The following is a 22,853-nucleotide window of genomic DNA, read 5'->3' as shown; positions in this document are numbered from 1 at the left end:
ACCCGCTATTGGTTACAGTTTGAAAATATCTATAAAAATCTAATTCTTGCATCAATGCAGCGTTAAAAGGTAAATGTTTTCATATCAGTGTAATCATAATTATGGTCTAGTAATAAATGGTTCCAATATTAAATGTCATTCAATGCATATTATAATTGAGTTGTTGTAAACTTTTCTATTCAATTCAATTTTATTTTATTGGAAATACACTGGTACTTCAGTACTTCGTGAATATTATCCTAAACCAATGACTTTCATTGGACAGTTTACCAGTTTTTAGCCCACTTACGGGCTAGGCCTATTGCGTTTACTTTACATCCGTCCATCCATCTGTCGACGGAATCCAGTTATTTGGGAAGTTTTGAAGACGCTTCCATGTAATGTCTTGATATTTGGGTAACACATGAATCTACCCTAGTCTAGACACATCTTCATTCAGCCCAAAAACTGGCCCTGTCAGAATCAAGATGGCCGACTGGTAGCCATTGTTGTTCGCCAAAATCAGCACTTTTTACACATTTTTGAACTTTTTGAGGGAAATTGTGGAGACGCTTTTATTATCAATTACCTTGATCTTTCGTATAGATCTGAATCCCCCAAGGGCCCATTAGCATAGGAAAAATTGGGTTGATCAGACTCAAGATGGCCATCCTATGACCTATTAAGTGCCTAAAAATGTCTATTTTGGCCCGAATTTTAAGTCCTGTAGCTTCCTACTGGTATACTATTTCTCATTGTTGCAATTTGTGATTGGTATTCTTTGGAAAGGGATGTTTTATACCTGAGACAGGTGTTTTTGATTATCCAATTATGATGCAATTGGCGGCCATCTTGGTGTCATCAGTACTCATTCGTAGGTGGGAAAAAGTTTTTCCACATTAAATTGATGCCGTACCTAAGCATATTGTGTTACTATAATCAAGTGGAAAGTTGTAGCCCATAACGCGTTCTATGATTAGAGTAAGTTTCGTGGTCATTGGTTTTTGTGTATGGCCACCAGGGGGCGTTGAATAATACAATAACTTAGTATTTCTATATTATATTTGTACCTACGCATATTTTGTAACCACAATCAATTGCAAAGTTGTAGCTCATGACATCGTCTATGATTGTGATGAGTTGCAAGGACATAAGTTGTTCTATATGGTCACCAGGAGGCGTTGAATAGTAGAAGAACTTGGTATTTCCTTATCAAATTGGTACCTAGGGATATTTGATTACCATGATCAATTGCAAAGTTGTAGTTCATGACATGTTCTATGATTGTGGTGAGTTTCAAGGTCATTGGTTTTTGTATATGGTCACCAGGGGGCATTGAATATTGAAATTGTTAGATTGTTGAGCATTTGAAACCACTTCCCAAGTGGGCATGGTGTCCCTGGACCCCTAGTTTAACTCCTGCATGGCCGGGCCCATGTCCAGAACACTGCACGTTGAATGCTTGTGACGTGAAGCATGCCAGTTAAAGGATAAATTCCCAGTGAGGATCCTGCCCAGCACAGCCATCGAATTTGTGGCGAATATTGCTGTCTAGCTCCTCCATTTAGAGATCGAATGTGCAAGCCTGAGTAGATCCTGTTGAATGGCATCAAAACTCCAATCTTACTGCTGGTGTAGATAGTGTCGCAGCCAGACCCTCTGCCACTTTCTTGCCTTCGATCTTTATCCAGCCGGATTCATGTTAGGTTTGAAGGAGCCATCTGTAGTAATTATTGTGACAGACTGACCTCCTAACTCCCAGAACAGGTGGTTACACAGGGCGTTTGCCATTGCTTCTGGCCATTCTCTGCACTCCCTGCCAAAAATAGTGGTGAAGTGTGCGTCTTCCTCATGTATTTCGCTGGATACCCAGGTAGGTGGTTGGCTGCAGAGATTATCAGGCAGCTACCCATGGGTTAAGCCTATGCTGAGACTTTTTTGGCTGGTGTGGTTGCAGGTTGTGGCACTGGGATGGTGCAGATTGTTCCATGGACTTCAGGAATCCGTCCCTAACCTTGTCGTGCAGAGGATGACTGCTGTTCTGCAGTGACTTTGCCACGGTTACAGCCTATGCTGAAACCTTGAGTGATTGGAGGTGCGTAATCTATGATGGACAGCTCGAGGCTCTTGTACAATGTTACCAACTGCCATTGCTCACCTTCTTACCTGCTACAGTCTTCTCATTGGTGGATAATCGAGGGTGGGTGATGACTGAACGTCATACTATTTGACAATGAATGAAATTTGGAAGCAGGAATTCAAAGTTTGGGAGGAAAATTGAGGGTGGCGGATTCAGATAGCAGATTATTGAGGGTTGACTTAATGATATATATCATAATCCGTTTTATGTTGTAGATTTTGTGTCTTTTCGGGTAATACCCTTGAAGAGTGGTGAAAATGCCTGCGTTTCCTTTGTTCGAATTGTCCAGAATCATTACATTCAACACAAAAAACCGTGGTGGTGCCCTGAGTGAAGATGGCAAATATTGCGTATTGTTATCGGCGTTCTCGGAATATGGTGAAAGCAGTCAGCTCGCATTATCAATGTCTAATAGTAAGATTTATGCATTGTTTCCGTTTAACCCTTTAACTTACGTGATAAAAACATATTGGCCTTGAACTATACCAGTGACGTGAAAATGGAAAGAAAAAAGAAATTTCTTGCAGTGGCTGCCTATTGCAATGGCTCTGCACTAGATAAAAATGCTGTGTGAACTAGTTTCACTAAGCTGCCCTTTGCCCGTGCACGCATTAAAGGTGGTTGGATTACATGCCACATAGCAGGGTAGATGCAGTGAAAAGTAATATGATACAAAACCCGCCACTATACAGTTGACTCTGCTTTATTCTGGGATGATTTACTGCTAATTTAGCCCATTTCATAGAGGTTGGCAAGTCCGGATTTTTTCAGTTCAAACCTTTAATGAATAATTAATTATATTGATTTTTGATCCATTTACTGAAATGACATGGTAATCAAACCAATTAATCCGTGCTGCTGTATCCAAAACCACAGCACTTCATGAGTCATTCTCTGCTTCATGCTTTTGAGGATTTTTGGTTTATCTTCAATAACCAATACAGTACAATGTATGTGTATAACGCAGTTTATTTTCAATAACTAAGTATTTTTAAAATCAATCCAGGCTTTATTATAATTTAAACACCATAATATGGGTTGTATGACCGCTTTGGGGATGTGGGAAAATTGAAAGTCATCTAACTCGTATTTCACTTAATCCGTATAACAATCACCGGTCCCTAAAGATACAAGTCAAGTGGAGTTGACTGTATACAAATTTAAATGGAAATTCATTCAAAAATTGAAAATCAGAAACAGAGGACACATGTCTCGCAGGTATTTTTTGTTCATTGTGGGTCCTTATCTTTTCTCTATGTTTGAGTTCGGCTATTCTACTCCTCTATGCGCTATGTGCTATAATATACAATCCAACTTGGATAGCATTCATTATTTTACTGTATGTTCATCATTCTTTTTCCTTTGTAGTCTTGTATTTATGTTGATATTTTATTGCATATCATTTCCCATGTTATTTTCGTATTGTATGGCGCAATGAAATAAAAGCTCACTCAAAGTTTTCACTTGCCATACATAAAGTGAATGAAATCGGAATATGATGATACACGCATAGACAGAACAATATGCGAACAAATATTGAATCAATGTTTTCTTTCAGATGTTTTGGTATTTCGTAATTCGCCTAATCACAGTCAAGTGCCAGCTATTAGATATCTACCGTGGATGAACAAACCGATTGTTGCTATGTGTTTCAACATTCAAGGCAAATGGTTGCTTTGCACGTCCAAGAAAGCCATACTTTATATTTTGCCCTTCCAAGCTATCATGGTATGTTGGATTATCTGGACAAAACTTTTTCATTGACTTTTGGTGAAATCCAGGGCTCATTTGTATCAATGGAATTCGAATGAAAACTTGTTTCAGTTCTATTGAAAAGATATAGAGATATCTGCTAAATTATCTAAATTATAACTTACAATTACCAGTAGTAAATTGAACTGGACATACAAACTAATTTCGGATTGAAAATGGAGGCATCTCAGGTAATATAGTGATTTACCTGGTGACTTAAGCAACTGACCCTCGGTTACTGAATGGAACTGATATTGTTTTGTGCTTGTGGTTATTACTTTCTGTTACAAATTATTATTCGATTGAAATTGATGTCTTCAATATATCCATATATTATCAGGATCCGAAAGCCCGAGTTGAACCAATTTGGCGGTTGAATGATGCAACAATCATCGAAATAGAGGACAAGATCGGTCAGTACAAAGTCAACTGTCTGTGGGGCTATATTCTCAAAAGTCAAGTAAAGTTACCTTGTAGTACTGACATGGTGACAGTAAAAACTGCATTGTTACTGTAATATTTATCTAATCGGGGCATCCATGCATGCTGACTTCTTAACTGAAAACATGTAAACTACATGGTACCTGTTAAAAGTGAACAAATACCAGATCGTAATCAAGCGAATGTTTGGTACTGACTGTTGACCCTGTAAGGCACTGGAATATCATGCAAACAGAAGGTAGAGCCTTTAAAAAGTTGCATGCTTAGACAGTACATACTCATGGATGGTCCCAGGTTATTTAAGCCACTTTCGGGCAACTGGCCCTTGATGTTTTATCAGAGCATGGTTAATTCTCTAACTGTTCATGTATGATGCCAAAGTTTACGATGATCGGTTCCTAGTAATAGAATTCTGAAATTAAACACAGTTTGATAACAATTGATAACATATTTTAGTTTTCATGCATGTATCCAATATGGCCAGGAGCGAAGATTTCCTTATATGCCGACTTCAAAGGGTGGCTGCAGGAACTTATGTCTTGTACTCCGGCTAAGAATGTCAATCGTGAAAACTTAGTTTTTGTTTATTCAAAGGCCGAGATGCTATTCTGAAAACGCAATCGCTGTTGAGCAATACGTTTCCTCAGTGCAATATGGTGCAATATATAGACCTATTCTTGTAACTACTGGACTCATTATTTTTTCACTATTTTTGAAGGGTCAGTAACAGCAATAACCTGGTGGCATACACTGGAAGCTGATGAAATCAGTATTATTGGTACTAAGGTAAATAAGTTTTGAGGTACTTGATCTCATTGCTAGAAATGCTGGTTTAACACTTTGAAATAGTTCTTCTCTGAGCTGTCCATCCCTGAAGTTTGAATTGTATAGTATTTCCTATGAGCAATTATCTAACAGGAGGAAGCTCGCCCTATATCAGTGTACTACACACTGGTACGATCAGTAATGCTCTCAATCATACAGTCAGGGGTGTGTTGGATTCAACATCGCTGGATAGCAGCGCTGTGCGTTGATTCTAAAAGCAATCCATAGAGGTAGCTTTAAGATGACGTAGCCAACTGAGGCATGCGTATATGGCACCATAATGACCGCGCTTACGAAATCCACAGCTCGGTGAAAAAATTTTGAGAATCAGTTGATAATTAAGATTTTTACGATATCATTGCATCTCCTGAGATTTTTAGTACGTTCTGCAATAAATATATTTTATAAATCACATATTTTGTATGTTCCTGACGGTTCCTGTGAATAAAACATGCAGTTTTGAGAAAATCTCAAAAATTAAAACAGAAATATACCGAAAATATTACATTGAAAATATGAAAGAGAAGTTACCTCCATTATACTATTATAAAAGATGAAAATTACTTCTTGGACCATGAAATACTTTATTTTGTAATTTGTACATATATGAATTTTGATGTTATTCTATAGCCTGGCTTATTTTATCCATGTCTGTCGAGGTGAATACATCACACCCAAAAATCCGAACAATAGGCTAGCAATAGCCTCATCAATTAGCCCAACGCCAACAGTTTGATTGACAGCGTTACTGATCTTATGTACAGAGATATAGGGCGAGCTTCCTGACCTCCTGTTAGATAATTGCTCGTAGGTATTTCAAAGCCTAATGATTCTGGCAGTGGCAATAGTTTCTGTGGTTCTTTGCAAGCTCCAATGTGGTAGTTATCAATTTATGAATTGGTTCTGTCTGAGCCCTCCTAGCAATTGAAACTGGAACTTCTTTTTGACTGCGTACACTACTATCAATAGACACACTAAAAAAATCGTGAATTGCTATTTTCAGAAAGGGGAGCTGGTATTTGTGAATTTGTTGACTGGTAAAACAATGAAAAAAGTTTCAGTACATGGCGTAATACAGCATATACAAGTAGTGATAGATGATACACATTCCCTTAGTTACGCACTTGTAAGTATCTCGAATGCTTCGAGTCTCTATAGTAATCGAATGAGATATTGACTCCATCCAGCTCCCGTCCATACGTAGATACTGATTTGTGGAGATCCATGTTTCCAGCTCCTATGCATACGTAGATACTGAATTGTGGCGATCCATGCCTGCCTTTAAATGCATAAACTGATCATATTAGAATTGGCATTTTTACCTTTTCGATTTATGCTTCCAACTTTGCAGATATTTGATATATTTTCAAGGGGCTGCAGTTAAAGTGTTTTCATCGGTAGATATTAATCTGTTTAGATTACAGGCCGTGGTGGCAAACAGTGGAGACTGTTACTGGAGAAGAAGGATCAGGAACATGTATGGCAGTTGGACAGCGAATTGGAAACTTTAGGATTTGATCAGATTACGAGTAACAGTTTACCTAACTGGAACATTATTGCTGAAAAAACTCCACCAGGTTATATGATTTGTACTTGCTTTGTGTCTTCATATTTTTTAGATTTTTCTATTATTGAAAGCCAAACGGGAGAATAAAGAAAATTCATAGGCAACTTCCTCCATGTAGTGTCACAAAATAGCTTACTGCTGATCTATTGTAATTTGAAGTTTTCTAGAACAAAAGAGCTGAAAATAGATAAAACCTATTTGAAGCACAGTATCTTAAGCCTGGCGCGCACGAGGCAATTTTTAGTCGCCTGTTGCTGTGACCGATTTGCAAGCAACCGTTGAGCAATCGATCGCTTGGTGTCGCCCATGTGCTACCACTGGAGACGGACAAGCGATTATCTTTCCCGGCAAACATCTGTATCATGTGACTTGTCAAGATGGCCACGCTACAGCCTCGACTGGTGCCGAATTTGGTTAAATCACATGATAATTATTCGCTCTCTCATTGGCTAGTTGATGAGTCGCTTGTCGCTTGGTGTCTCTAGCTACCGCACACGGGCAACTCCCGAGCGATCGCCGAGCAATTTCTCGGCGACAAGCAATTTTCCGTCGCCCAATATCAAACATGTTTGATATTGGGCGACACGGAGCAATTCCTTTCGACAACGAGCAATCGCTGTTGCCCCTTGCCGCAGACGAGCGATTTTTTCATTCGACGCCGAGCAATTCGGGCGGTTACTCGAGAATTGCTCGAAACTGTCGCCCGTGTGCGCCGGGCTTTACTGATGACCTCGTGAATTGATGAAATTCTTGAGAATTCTTTTCGTGGGTGGCAAAGTTAATATTTTAGTAGCAGAAGGCTTGTGACAATACCTTATGTTGATTGACATCTTCCATTCATGGACCTAGTTTCACAGCTGTGATAAAATAGGTTATTTCATTCTGGGTGTTGAATATGTGAATATAGACAAATTGAGTCGAGTTGAAATGGCAACCTGGATTTATTGGAGCAAATAGATTTTTAAAAGTGTCTTGTTTTAAATTCCAGTGAATCCAACTCCTCTTTCGTCTGCTGATAAAGACGAATCGCAAATACAACCATTGAAATTCTATCAGTTCCCGGTGTCCGTTCAGTTAAAACCGCAGTATTCACGTGGTCGACATTTCATCTCGGCTTTCGACAAATCGCGGGGAACGTTCCAGGTAAGTTTTCGTTGATACGATATCAATGTGTTTGATTGTTTTTGAAAAAAAATCATAGATTTGAAAACTTCAGGACCCAGTTTTGGAGATGAAATTAGTTCTTTCCCAATACTTAGCAGCCCTCGAATAACATTTTTAATGATGGGTTTCAGCTATTGTAGACTGCTTATTAGATTTCTAGGCACTCAACTATTCCATTATTTCCAAATTTATGAAGATCTATCCATGCTATCTCATTGTCACCATCTTAATGGTTATATTCTCTTGGACCCAATCCCACAGTCAAATGCATACAATTTTGGTAATTTTCAATTACTTAAATCCTGGAGTGAGCAGTAACTGAAGAGTAAATGTACTCATATCTACAAGGTGGTATCAGGACAACTGCCCATCCCCCCCGGACAATTGCCCCCTGGACAATTCCCCCCAAATTAAATCTTTTTAATCTTAAAGTAGATACTAAAGTAAATCCTAACACAGATATTTATTTCAAAGTAATTAGACTAAGTGAAGTGAACTTATTCTAGCTAATTACTCTAGGACTGCTTTAAAGTTTTTGATTGGCTAAAGTAACACTAAAACTAATTCCAATAAATCAGCCAACGTTAACTAATGCACTAATAAGTGGACTTATTAAGTTTCCTTTAATTCGGTAAGTGAATTATAATTACACGAGGACTGATTTAAAGTTTTTGATCTGAACTCAACATCAGTAATTCTATATCTTATAAATCTATATTCAATAATTTATAATTTAGATGGTATTAATACAAATCAAAAAGGATCTTATTCGGGGGGGGCAATTGTCCAGGGGCAGTTGTCCGGGGGGCAATTGTCCTACAAGGTACCATATAGGACACTTCATTATTTAACTAAATTTGTTCCTTTCCAATTTAGAATGGACCAACCTTTCCAATTTAGAATGGACCAAGCCTTCATGCTAGTGAAAAGTACATTCTAGCAGATTGACCAAAAGGAACGATCCAGGTCCATTGTAGATTTTAGAATGGGCTATTTCTGTGTGCGTGAATAGAAACTTCGCTTGAATTGCCTGTTAATCAGTGTTAAGGCTGGCTTATGTAGACAAGCAACGCGACGCCTACCGACGCAACTGGGTTTATCGCCGATTAGCGGCAACTAGGGGCCTACGAGAGGCCGCCAGTTGCTGCTCTATCGGTTCGACATAAGCCGGCTTGTGACGGTAACCCGACGCCTACCGACTCGTCACAAGCCGTATCCGGCTAGTTGCCCATGTTCTACTCCGGCCTATGGTAGGCGGACAGTTGCTTTCGATCGCAACTGACATAAGCTCATCTGCGACGTGACGGAACTGAGCGCAAGGGTTCCAGCCAATAAGAGACCGCATATACATAGTACAAATTATGACCGCTAGTTAGCGTCATTCGTAATTAGTCATTAACTTTCAAATTTAAGTATTTCGAAACGTAAACCAAACCTACAGCACGGCAGATGACTGGACCAAAGATCTAGAAGCAAAATTGGTAGAATTATGGTGTGAGCGGCCATCTTTATATGATGTCTCTAGCACATTGTATTCAAAACAGAATCAGAAAGATAAAGATCTTAAAGAAATAGCTTTTCTAATAGAAATATATTTCTCAATAAATCAAATTTATTCTCATAATGCTTATCACGTGACCATCTGAGTCGTTGCAATTGCCAGTAATCGTAACCGACATAAGCAGGGAAGCAACTGGGAAATCTCGTATCCCGAGAGTCCGCCTCAGTTGCTGCGAATCGCGGTTGCTCTTAGTTGTGTTGGTAGGCGTCGTGTTGCTTGTCGACATAAGCCAGCCTTTATGTCTAGTGGGACTAGTGTTAGTGAATTTACAATAATGTGTGAGTGATTCGCATTGATTCGCATGTTCTTAATTGGTCAGTTCCAGGTTTGGACCAAAATAAAATGGACTAAGTAGTGATAGTATGAATGCATTTTTGGACCAATAAATTCATAGTATACTAATTGCTCACTGTACAATAGCACATGGCTCAATAAAGAATAACAACTTGATTTGCTCACGAGCGTGCAGTTTCTTATGCGTGGCTACCTTGAATAATGGCCCTAAAAATTTTAATGTGCTTATTAAAAAATCTGGGACAATTATCTCTCTATGTTACTGTAACATGTGTTCTTAGTCTCATGTGAGGATGCCCTTCTGTTGATGGTTGTGCATTTTCTTGTTATATCTTGTCATAATAATCAATATAACCATGACGACCTTCTCGAATTTGCTTATTTTCCCTTCAAAAAGTCGTAAAATTTTCAAATGAACAAATTGGAAAAGGAAAACAGGATGAAGACTAAAAAAACATTTTATTTCTGTATGATGCAGGTTTATGACAGCACGGTTGAACATTTACCATTATTTGTGTATAAAATTCCGGTCAACGCTGATAACCTGATTTTATCAGACAGATTGATATTTTATTCGAAGTGGAAGGATGGAATTGAGTTGAATTTCATCTCGAATCAAATGGCTGAAACATGCGCTGAACAAAGTGTTGTAAGTAGATCTCGTCTACCTAGCCTGATTTCACAACAATTATTTTAAATGTCTAAATTAATTGAAGACAGTTTTGTGGAACTAGCATGTGGAAGAACCATCAACCGACTATAAAATTCAATTGAATAAACCTTGCATTGATGTAGTTAGCGAAAGACCCATTGCTACTATGCTACACCTCCAGTCTTTGCTTTCTATTGTATAACATGTAAATTGAAGTGGCTGAAATAAGTTTTATCTTGGCCTTTGGTCTACTAATATGACTTCAAATTTACTTACATATAACGCAATATGATTAAAAGGGCTGAAGATGCGAGTGGCAAAAAACTTTTTGTCTGGTGGTCCTTCACCAGAAACTTTGAAGAAAATGCTTAATTTTCGTGTAGTCTGGATGGATTCTTAATCAGAAACTTTGCTAAATTGTCTAGCATCGTTGAAGGCCCACATTGTTATAAGTAACCACTTAATTGCTATGGGAGTATATGTTCAATATTGTTTGCAGGGGTTCAACGCTGATTCTACGGTGCAAGTATTTCGTATTCCCGATCGAGTTCTTGTTGATGTTTACAAACGTTCATTTCCGTTCTATTGGCACCGACGAAATCAACGAGAATATTCGAATAAAATTCAGCCATTCGCAGAAGAGATGAAACTCGGTAATTACACTGTGTTAGATGGATGTTTGATAGTTACGCAAACTGCAGTGTATGAATGTAGACCCAGGTTAGTTGAAACATATCTCATACTTCTGGTTCTACCACCATTGCTACTTTGAAATATGTTTAGTTTACATTTCTGCCATTGCCAGTATTTGTAAAAAGCATAGTGGCAACTTATTACCTTGATTGTGGCAGTTAAAAACGAGTTAAAAGCTCATTTTGCTTAAAAATGCCATTGAAATAATCTATTTTGAGATGTCATTTGCAACCGTATTCTAAACTTGTACTGGAAAGAGGTGGGTAAATATAGTCTTTCTATTGTTTCTAATATAGAGTAGCGCCTGAACATTTGTTTCTGGATATTTGTATGGGAGGGGATTTGAAACGAGCAGAACTGTTAGGAATAATGATAGGACTCGACATCAATGAGCTGTTTGTCAAAGCTGCCGAACTGAATTTATCGACAGGAAGTGTTCAAACTGCAGTGCGACTATTTCAAATGTCTAAGGTTGGTAGTTTATGTGCAGTTATGTCACAGTTATCCAATCAAAAGAAATTTTCATGCAGGATTACCAATTTCTTACTAATATGACGAATGTTTATTTTTGGTTAAGTAGTTTAACATCCACTCATATTTTGAAGAATGATACCATCTAGCTTGAGCTTCTCTTCGGTATAAGCTCTTAACCAGGAAGGTCTATACGTGTTTTGCAGAAAAACGCTTTTGTTTTAGCATTTCATTTGTCGTACGTGGACTTAAGCATATCAAAGGTTTTGCCTAAAATTTGGGATTAATTATCATCAGCAACTCGCAATGGGAACAATGTGTAGATCGATGTATGTGCTACCATTCAAAGATTTTTGGATTGTTTGGTTATATTTCAGTGTCCTCATGGTCATCGGGTAGCCTGCCTCGCTAGACATGGTCATATTAAAGAAGTTATGACGTATCTGCAACATATTCTTCAAGGCATTAAGCAGGATTCGTCAACAGCTGAAATGAAATTTCTCTCAGATATGGCGTTGTATTGTTACATTTATTTACTGAATACCGATGATTCGGATAGCTACAGTCTCTATAAACATTTCAGGTAAAATGACCGAATGATAGGTGTGTTATTGGGTTCAAAGACCCCTTAACTCTTTTAGTGCCCATGAGTGATTTGAGAAAAACCCTCAGATCGCTGTCATTGTTAACTTATAAGTAGGAAAATCCGTACTAACTTTGGAGCTCCATAGAGTAAAAACTGTAAGAGAAAGAGCTTTATGGTAATTGAAAAGTTTGTAGGGTATGACCCTTAGAAAATTGGTGATATTGTTTCTTACTGAAAGTGACGTATATCTTATGGAAATGAGCTTATTTGCATAGATTATAGTTGGTGACCTATTTATTTGTTAACCCCCCCTAAATTTCAGGTATGAGAATGAACAAACTGCTTTCTAGCCTCAGCTAACAGCTGACAATGGAATATCTTATGTCTACTGTCAGAAATATAAATCATATGATTAATCATTATTAGAAAATGAGTTTATAATTAGATCACGTGACCTCCGGATAGGTACCCGCTACTTTCAAACGCAAAAAACTCATATTTTGAATTGCAACACCACAAAAACGCATAATAAAACATACTAATGGGCGCTGCCATTTAATCAAGCCATCTAGTGGCAGGTTTCTCTGCTGAATTCTATACAAAAAACGAAGAATAAAACTGCTATAAGAAATGTCGACGATAGTCGACAGGGCACTGTCTGACAAGCATTTCACCAAGTGGGCATGGTTTCCCTGGACTTTTAGTTAAGTCAAAGTTTTCATCCAAAAGCTTGAAAATCCAATTTCTCATGTCAACAGAGTCTAAAACATATGACTGATATAAGCCAATATTCTTTCACATGCTGTCATTTATGCGGGCTTCCTGGCAATTGAAAAGAAGTAGCTCAATTAAAAAAGAAACAGTATATTTTGTTTTCTTAAATACTAAAAGGGCTAATAGATTATGTTGGAAGCTGACCGATAGCGAGACCCCTTATGAAATATTTACTCTTGTATTGTAAGGTATCAGCCAATCATACCCTTCAACTTGGATCGTTTTGTGCAAGGATAATATATTCCCTGTGAAAACATACATAGCCATAGCTGGCTGGAATTTACCAGAATAAACAACTTATGAAAACCTACCAATGCTTGGAGTCCTTGGACTCAGTAGTGTGGGTTGCTGCTTGCATAGCGCGAGAATGCAAATAACCTCCTTGAATCAGGGATAAGTACCTCTTGCCCATACAGCCACTAGGTTAAAACCCATCTATTGTGAAATGCTAGGGTTTAGTTCTTAAATAAACTGCACATTAGATGCAGATGATGGGATACGGGGTCATCAAAGTGGCCACCCTAGAGAGGCTACTTAAGTCCTCTGCCAGAGTGTTATGTCACCAGGTTCCCTTATGGTACGGATCCAGGCTAACTTATCCTTGCTACCGCACCACTCGCTGCTAAAGGAGTTCTCATTGCCCGGTCCCGCCAAGCAGAGTCTACACTGTACTCCAATGGGATTGTCCAGACATCATTCTGCAGGCTGGTGTGGCTTGTTGGTGCAGCAAGTTCAAGCAACTGAAATAGAGCACACAGAAAACCTTGACATGTCGTATACCAAAAATGGTCAACCCTATTCTTAAAGATGACTATAGTTGAATTGATGTCTACATCATTAACTGGTATGAGAAATTTGTGAATATTTCTGTATGAGAGTCCAATGTAGAAATTCAGTCACATAACCATTAATTTCAAGATTGATTCACTTATGAATTTCTTTTGAATCCATTACTATGGTTTCATTTTAGTGGGAAATAACCCTTATTTAGAATTGATAATTAAGATCTGCCTTGAAAAATAATGGTAATGGGATTATAAACTGTTTAGAGCTTAGAGGGGTCAATTTGTAGCACACTGCCAGCGTCCTAACCAACCTGCGCTAATATCCTGGATGTCCCTTGTTGAATCTAGGTTAGCTTCAAGATTTTTCATAGAATAGAAATGGAATATATCTATTTTACCATTTAATATACCATCTATTTTTACCACATATCTACATATATATTTCACCATTTACAATCAATAAATGTACAACAGATATTGATCTTAAATTGAGTAACATTTATATTTTTTATAGTAAACTTTCACAATATCTGAGTAGATTGTGTTAGATTTTTGAGAATAGATTTTTCATTTGTTGCGAACAAATGAATTGTAGCTGTGATAAAGACTTAAATGATTTCTTTATATTAAAGGGAGATTAGTATTTCATTATGGGAGAAGACAAGATCAGCTCTAGATCATTCTCAGGTAGTCAGTACACACTCGGACATTCAGTTCACATCTATTTGATCCTCATGAATGATGAATTTAACTCAGGTGCAAATCGGTCGAACTTATAACAGTTACATCATTCTCATGTCTGTGGTGAACAGGTCTGGAATCTACCGTACCGTGTCACTGGTCATTCTGCCTATCTTTTTCCTGTTCGGAGCCTTTGGAAATTCAGCTACGTTCCTGATGATGATAAGTCGCAGATTCCGCAATTTATCCTAACTATCTCATCGTTTTGGCAGTCAGTGATTCTATGTTCTGTATTAATTATACACTGATGCCTGTTTTACAGTTTGTTCTTTTGCGTATTAAGGATGATGCTATATTTGTGATGAATTCGCTGATCAGTTGTCAGGTCTATGAATTTGTAATGGGGCTTGCAGTTATCAATAGTTCGTGGTTAATAGTAGCGATATCTCTTGAACGTGTTGCGGTTGTGCTCTTTCCATTCACATCTCGTTTGATATGTACACCGAAATTTGCTAGAATTGCTACATTGATAATAACTGCAGTGAATTTACTGATTCGGATTCTCTTTTCTTCGTCAATACAATTTTCCGACAAACTTTTCGGGTGTTACTATGAATTCATTGACAAAACCAAATCTCCTTTTATAGGTGTCATCTATGCGTATATTCTACCTTTAAATTTGATCATTCAATCAAATTGTGTTATAATTCAGTTATTCCGAGGTTCAAAAATGGTTTCATCTGATAAGAAAACTACAAAATCAAAGCGTACAACAATAATGCTTGTTATAGTTTCACTCGCGTTTGCAATGTTCACACTTCCGACTACTATTACTACAATTTCACCGATCTCTGGGGAACTCAAAAATTTCCTTTTTGATATATTTGCACAGTTTCAAGTTTGCAACTATGTGGTAAATTTCTACATATATATTTTACTGGGCAGAGAAATTCGTGAATATTTTTGTTCAAAAATCTGCCTTTGAAAAATCTTGGCAATGGACCTGTTATAAGAAGCAATAGTCACGCATGGAATGGTCACCACATTTGAAAGTAAGAACTAGAGCTAGAGCTAAACTAAAGCTCAGTTGTCTTGCTTAGGTCCTTGTTCTAACCATGCCAGATGTCCCTTTGCCAATCGATAGGTTTATGTTCGTCTTCATTTTTGGTTTGTGATGACATCTGGTTTGGTTTAAAAAGTCTGCATTTGAAAAATGAAATAACAAAAATCGAACGGAATCTTGGGCTTGTCCTCTGTACTCCTGGTCCATTAGGCCTACAGGTACATAGGACTGGCACTGAACGCCATAGGAAGCATTGAACTGCAAGTGTATTTGCCATTATTAGGGTTTTCTGTTACTTCACAGAAAACCCTATTGATATTCGTGTGTTTCTTATTATTAGGGTTTCTATCGAACATCAGCTCCAAGTACTCCTACTTTAAACATTAAGCCTCTACTTATTCTATTCTCTTTACTAGACAACTTTTGAGACCATCCCACCTCCTTAACTTTGGTAAACTGGCTTTGCATTTTTTACAGTAAATGTATTGAAGGAAATATCCAAATATTTAGTATTGAAATTGGTATTTTCGAAAGACTTACCTGTAAAAACATATAGTTTAGTCCCTCCCATCCTCCCTGCTTGGCTTTTTAGCTGAGCATTTTAAGCTGGAAGTCACCTCTGATGAGGGCGCCACTTGCCAATTCTTAAAAGTGATTTATTCTGGCATAAATCCAGCCAGTTAGCAATGACTTAGTATATTTTTACAAGTAAGTTTCCTCGGAAATACAAATTCGTACTGGAAATTGTGATTTTTCAAGAATTGAGCTTGCTGAATTGAAAATCTGATACAATAATATTTGTGAAGTTGTCATTGTAGCTGTCGACAGTTGAACAAAAAATGAACAATCTCTTATTGATTTTTGTAGAGAATTCCTGATGAATAATTTCTGTTATGATGAGGAAATGGCTTTAGAGTTATTGTTTCAACATGGAATGGTCAATGAACTATTTGAATTAGCCAAGGTAACCTTGATATGATTAGATCTGGGTTATATCCTAATAATTCAATTTGGTGTCACGTTTTTGTATGGCAACAATTTGAAGATGGCTCAGAGTTTAAATTGATGTGTTAATATAAAAAAATGCTAAGTTGAAATTTCTGTAAGTATTTTCAGAAAGTGTAATAGTTTTGGTAATTTGTTTACAGAAATATGTGGTGTACCTATTGTTTTGGTTTTATAGCCTGTCGGTTTAAAGACTACTATGCCTTGGGATTTTTAGTTGGATTTACTTAGATTTGTAAACTCTGCGGTTCTATGTAAAAGATATTCATTCATTCATTCAGTTTAGTGCAGAAAATCCAGGATTTTCATGACGAAAAAGATCTGAAAAGTGGGGAAACAGAGGGACAATATAAAAGTAGTGACAATTTCACCATTCCCCCTATTTATTCTTGGCACCATCACTTTTATCGATATTCGTTAACAGAGTCGTGGTTTAATTGGTGAAGTGTTAGAAACGTTTTTCCGTCAAGGATATCTAGTTCTGTCTTCTGACCGGATTCAAAGCTTACTCAATCGTGGGTCATCGATGTCAATGATAAAAATTGGAGGTGGTAAGAGAGCTTTTTAATTTCAACTTTCATAAACCTTTCCTTAATTAAGCCTCTGTCTTTCATTCTCTACAGTGAGGGTTTTTTCCTCCCTTTTTCCACCCCTATTTGGTCATCTGCTGATACTAGAATGTATTTTGATTGAAGAAACTATTGTCTACATATCATGCTTGCAGGTAGTTTTGTTCGTTGTATGGACGTAAAGAATAATCTATTATTCCTGATGAATCAACCGTTGACTGCTGCCGAACTCATTGTGCCATTGTTTCATCAGTTAAGCTCGATGTCCGAGTCGAATCTAATTCAACTGGCGAACCTTTTTGATCCATCCAAACCTTTACTTCAGATGTACCTACAGAGACTGAAGGATGTAAAAAATATACCCAGGTTAGTAAGAACAACATGGATACAATGTTATACGTATCAGTGTGTAGAGATGCATCAACCATGATACCTGAATGATATTATCATAATTCCTATATCGATTTTGGTGAGTTGGTAATTATCACAAAACGAAATCTTGATGACACCTTTTTGATGGGATTCTTGATTGCAAGCTGGCGGATGGGTGTCTTCCGGATTAGGTTGTATATGGGTTGGTTGGGAGAGTGGTTTATGATTGGTGGTGTTGTCTTGATTAACTGAAGTATAGGAATTAGGGAGGTGATTGTATTGGCATTAGGGAGGGGTTTGAGTTATGATGGGCGTAGGGAGAGGTTTAGGTTGTGTTTGTTTTAGATTAATGACTAGGGCTATAAAGGTCGGAGCTGGGTTTGAGAAAACGGTTTACCCAGATCATTGTATTTGGGTTCATTTGAGGATTGGCTGTAGACTGTCGAGCTTAATTCAAGCTTTTATACTCTGATTCTTGGAGCAATCATGTTATTCCAAATGCTGTAAAATATTGGGTCATTAGTGAGCACTTAATGTTTATGATTTTCAGGTCAAGTAGTGAAAGTTCTTTATTATCTGTGAGTTCTATGGCTTCATTAGCTGAAACTCTTACTGATGAAACTGAGGTACGAAACCTTATTTATAATACAATCTCGTGTCTCAACAAAGCTTATCTGTCTGTATTGCATGAACAGTAGACTCTGCTTGCGTCGGATCTCGCAGGACCAATAATTTCTCCTGGAGTTACACAGAATTTGGGGTGGTCGTAGCAGGAATGGGTTATTATCACAATGAAATGGAGTAAGAAAATTTGTATTACATATATTTGGTCCAGGCCATGTGATAGTCCGAGGCAATCAGCTCCGGGGTAAATGGAGTCTACCATTTTAAGGTTAGGAATACCTAGCAGTCCTGTGCTCTATAGATCTATAGATCTCTATTACTGTAAAGTCAAACCAGCTTTTTAGCTGTACAGTCAAACCAGTCAAGTCGCCGCTGGCTATGAACACGCTCGTAGTTTCAGTTCTGTCACTAGTACTACACGAGTATACTCATACCTGATTCTTCCTATTCGCTGTTAGATAATTGAGCTCTGGCATACAGGAATGAAACTGTTCCTGATTGGCTGGCAATGTGAACAAACTCTACTTTATTCTAAAATGCTCATTGGTCTTTTTTTAACAAAGTCTGGTTATGTTATAGCTCTAGTGCCAATCTACAAGCATACTCGCAATGGCCCTAATCATAGTGGCGGTGAATGTGTGATCTGAACTTCAAATTATTTCAGATATTATTTACAGTGCATCTATATGTAAAATAATGGTGATTAGTCCAGATTTCTCATAAACAAGATTATTGCAGCGGAATGGGCAGATATTATATCTATCGATATCTACCTGGCAGTGTCGATGAAACTGAGCATAGGTTTGTAATCCATCATAACTAGTGTTTATATACTACTATTTGTAGGAGGAAACAAATTCACTCGTCGAAAAAACTAACAATATGATCCAGTTCTTTATTCGTATTGTGTTAGTTTTGGCAAGGAAAAAAGGAAGTTGCAGTTTGTCATCGGTAATTCCATCTGTGGCGGTTCACCGTAAAAAATCCATCGTAAGTAACTGAGTGTATTTCATGTCAGGGATGAGAATTATTGCTTCACAGATTTTGTATCTATCTATCATGGAAATATATTTGTCTATATTTTTTAGAGTGAATGTGATTCAATGAGCACTGAAGGAGGACATCAATATACTATTCACACTCAGCCTATAGCTTGTGGATATTCACATAGCGCTCTTATCACAAATGGTGATCTGTTTATGTGGGGATGTACGGATAACGGTCGACTAGGCCACGGCAATATCACGCAAAGATATAGCTGGCATCCACCTTGTCGAGTGGAAACGTTACACATGATGGGTATAAAAGTTTTATCAGTTAGTTGTGGTAATCAACATACGCTAGCTCTTACTCAACAAGGGGTGAGTTTCATGTATACTATTAATGCGGCGTACAAGGAACATAATTATTATTAGTCGCTAATAACAGTGTTTTAATTCTCAAATACTTGAACAATTCAAGAATGAACCAATTTCAATAAGAAATTTAGATTTCTACATCTTCTTAATCAATGATTTCAATGATTAGCTATATGTAACTGGAAATAGTTCTTAATTTGAATTTGCTTAGATATAGCCTTAGATATACCCCATTTTTCTTTAGAGTTTAGGGCCCAAGTCGGATATAGCATAGTACAGTGCCTTGGCGTAGAGTTAATAAGTTGTGCGGTTAATGTATCAGCGCATTAATACATTGGCGCATGAATACATTGAAAATTGGGTATTAATGCGCGGCAAAGGAACAGTTCATGTACAGGTTGACCGACGACTAGTGACAGTTGACTACTGTTGGTTGTTTGTTGGTTGGCCCATTGAAGAGATGACAGAGTGCATATCTCACCCGCTGGTTGACGGTTGACGGATGACACGATGCAATGTTGTCGCCAATTTATGTAAAAGGATCGTGGTGACAAAAATGAGAGACGATAGAGTGCATAGACCTATATCATCCGCTGGTTGACGGTCGACGGACGACACGTCGCAATGTTGTCGCCAATGTATGTACAAGCATCGTGGGTTGACTGGTTGACGGGTGACCACAAAACACAAACAAACAAGAGAAGTAAATCTAAACCGAAACAGTAAACTATAAGCATCAGCTGCGAAAGTTTCATTTTTGATTTTGAAAGAAAAAGATCCGGCACGTATCGACGTCGTTCTGTAGCAATGTGAACAATGCCATATTTCACCGTCCCCACGATTGTTTTTTGGGAGGCGCATCTCACGATAACAGTGATGAAAATAAAAAATGAATCACCTGTGAATTTGAATGCTTAACCGTGTTGAAACAAATATCAGAGAACTGGAATTGACTAAAGAAAAATAGAAATGCAATTTGTATTTTAAGTACGGGGTTTATCATGTGTTTGGTCACGTGGTGTGTTTGGTGTATGAGGTTAATACATCGTTAATAGTTAATTCGTCGGTTGGTAGATACGTCGACACGTTGACACATGGAATGTTAATGGCTGGCGATGTGAATGTGTCGACATGACAACTCTCTTTGGGATACACATAAACCGAACAACGCAGTAAGCATACGCGAAGGAACTATACTATGCAATACCCTACTTGAGCCGAGTTTAGCTACAAACAAAATATCAAAGGCTATAGAAGAAAATAAATTATCAAACAAAGACGGGCTTAGTTTTGAGTCTGAAAACAATTCTCTAAGCTCATTTTCCAAACCAGAAATTTGAGCCTTTTGTCATTGGGAGTCTCTCATTCCTCCCTCAAAGGAATTAAATCATTCCTACCATGCCGAAATTTTAACCTGATTGCAACGTAAGATGTCACATTCCACCCTCGCAAGGATTTTAACTAGATGGCATTGTCAGACTTGGTCACATTCCTCCTTTAACTTGGAACCATGTCCTGGTATTCATACGATTATTAAATTTGACTTTTCTCTAATGATTCATTTTATTTCTCCTGTTTATTTCGATAGTTATATGGTTGGGGTGATTCTACATACGGACAAGTCGGTGTTGGTAATTATAAAACTTACACTCGACCGATGCTGTTAGAAACTGTGTCTAATCAACCGATAACTCGCATACAATGTGGACAATACCATAACATCATTCTTACCTCAAAACATCGGTAAGCTCTTCACACAGACAAGGTTCACTAGTAGTTTGTGGGTCTTAGACGTTTCAATTTCTTCAGCATTTTTACTCAAAACCAGCTAAGTTACATTTACATACTTTGTAGTGAACTAATATGCTCCTGAATTTAAATATTATGTAGCCAGCCCTCAAATGGATATAAAAATTAACTTTTTGACTCATATGATTGTATTTGGAAATAAAAGCCTAGAAAGCAAGCTCAAAGTTGGTCAAAAGATGAAACTGATTTTGAGTACGTGAAACTCACTTTAGTCCATAGTCAGGCATCTGGCCTGGTTCCATAGTTATGTGTAAACTAGGATTAACGCATCGGAAATGTAATAATTTCAACCCATTAGAGTCAGAAGTAACCAAGGACTATGAAATCAAGTCCTTAGGCGCGTTCACACGACGAAATTTAGACCGGTCTAAATTTGGTCCGGTCCAATTTAGACCGGACCAAGCGTTCACACGGGCAAAAATACCGTTCCAAATTAGACCGGTCTAATTTGGCACCGTCTAAAAGAGCGAACCAGGTCCGGACCAAATTTTGGACCGGTCTAAATATGTGTGTGTGGACAGAAACTGGTACCAGGTCCGGTCTAAATCGTAATTCTGAATCCCTGCGTTATAGATGTCGCGACCTCTGCGGCAGAGTATGAGTCCAGTTTATTAAGTTTTAAATGCTTTTATTACCGTTTATATAATTATTCTTAAGAACTGTTTTTCCTCCCTATACTATAGAAAGGTTTGGAGCGTAATTCGTATTCGTATATCGCGATCATCATCCGTTTTACTGCCCCGCTTTGAACCGTGTTTAAACGACACTTAGAGTTTCAGCGTGATAGAATAAAATCGAATTCGCAAAAATGTCTAAACCTGACAAGAGGATCGAATTGGTCAAATGAAGAATATCTTGCTATACTTCGAATCTGGAAGCAAGACTTCATCCAGGCGCAATTCATTATTTAGCAGATGGCGACATCTTGTGGGCCTGGCGACAAGCGATTTTATCACCGCGTTTCAAAACGCCGTGTGAACGCTCACCAAAATTTGGTCCGGTCTAAATTTGGACCGGACCAGGTACGGACCCATTTAGACCGGTCTAACTAGTTGTCGTGTGAACGCGGCTCTTGTGCTATAGCTGGTTTTGCGCACACCTCATTTGAATTGAAAGATTGTATTTGCATTCGTTGTAGAGTATACACGTGGGGTTGGAACGTGCATGGACAACTTGGTCACGGTACAGTAATTAACTGTAATAAACCGACCGCAATCGTTACGAAAGATCTACCGATCATAAGTGTTGCTGCTGGTTATGCGCATTCAGTCATTCTCACTGAACAGGTCAGCATGTCATGAAAGTGACTTTTGATTCAAAAAAAAGATTATTATTGTGAACAGAAAATTATAAGTCTAAACATCCTGACATATACCCAGTCTTTCAGTAAGTTACCAATGACCCATTGATGATTGAATACCGATATAGAGTAAACTCTGCCTTACTATGCAGCATTGGGACTCGCACCTGAGTTGAGACTAGACACTAGTCGAGAATAACAGACTTACATATCAGAAAAAATGTATTTTTGGAAATTCACCATTTTAATCAGTAGGACTAATTAAGGAGAACTCTAATCCCTACTATGAATGTATGAGTACTTTTAAATCTTAATCCAAGATGAAAATATTCAGAAAAAAATTATTTGATGACCCCAACTTTCTGGCACATTCTAGTGTTACTGAATG

At 37.8% G+C, this 22,853-nt stretch overlaps 1 protein-coding gene across 4 annotated transcripts in view; it reads left to right on the top strand.

Annotated features, from left to right (window-relative positions):
- The window catches only part of LOC141901958 (uncharacterized), a 32,597-nt gene continuing 9,744 nt past the window's right edge, over positions 1 to 22,853 (top strand). For 2 of the 4 annotated variants that reach the window (XM_074789567.1, XM_074789563.1), the window contains exons 1-20: positions 1 to 69; positions 2,335 to 2,533; positions 3,678 to 3,847; positions 4,212 to 4,284; positions 5,031 to 5,098; positions 6,141 to 6,263; positions 6,555 to 6,714; positions 7,693 to 7,847; positions 10,202 to 10,372; positions 10,875 to 11,095; positions 11,365 to 11,539; positions 11,917 to 12,122; positions 16,296 to 16,392; positions 16,858 to 16,984; positions 17,158 to 17,368; positions 17,925 to 18,000; positions 18,845 to 18,988; positions 19,087 to 19,359; positions 20,945 to 21,099; positions 22,304 to 22,451. In XM_074789567.1, coding sequence (XP_074645668.1) covers positions 2,377 to 2,533; positions 3,678 to 3,847; positions 4,212 to 4,284; positions 5,031 to 5,098; positions 6,141 to 6,263; positions 6,555 to 6,714; positions 7,693 to 7,847; positions 10,202 to 10,372; positions 10,875 to 11,095; positions 11,365 to 11,539; positions 11,917 to 12,122; positions 16,296 to 16,392; positions 16,858 to 16,984; positions 17,158 to 17,368; positions 17,925 to 18,000; positions 18,845 to 18,988; positions 19,087 to 19,359; positions 20,945 to 21,099; positions 22,304 to 22,451 — 2,910 coding nt within the window. In that variant the 5' untranslated portion in view covers positions 1 to 69; positions 2,335 to 2,376. Of the gene's footprint in view, positions 70 to 1,364; positions 1,481 to 1,563; positions 2,075 to 2,334; positions 2,534 to 3,677; positions 3,848 to 4,211; positions 4,285 to 5,030; positions 5,099 to 6,140; positions 6,264 to 6,554; positions 6,715 to 7,692; positions 7,848 to 10,201; positions 10,373 to 10,874; positions 11,096 to 11,364; positions 11,540 to 11,916; positions 12,123 to 16,295; positions 16,393 to 16,857; positions 16,985 to 17,157; positions 17,369 to 17,924; positions 18,001 to 18,844; positions 18,989 to 19,086; positions 19,360 to 20,944; positions 21,100 to 22,303; positions 22,452 to 22,853 lie in introns of those variants that run through there. The other 2 variants (XM_074789566.1, XM_074789565.1) reach the window with 2 other exon arrangements.

Source organism: Tubulanus polymorphus, chromosome 3 (genome assembly GCF_964204645.1).
Source record: "Tubulanus polymorphus chromosome 3, tnTubPoly1.2, whole genome shotgun sequence".
Classification (NCBI taxonomy): Eukaryota; Metazoa; Nemertea; class Palaeonemertea; order Tubulaniformes; family Tubulanidae; genus Tubulanus; species Tubulanus polymorphus.
Note: the sequence above shows the minus strand (reverse complement) of the source record. Positions and strands in the feature narration are given on the sequence as shown.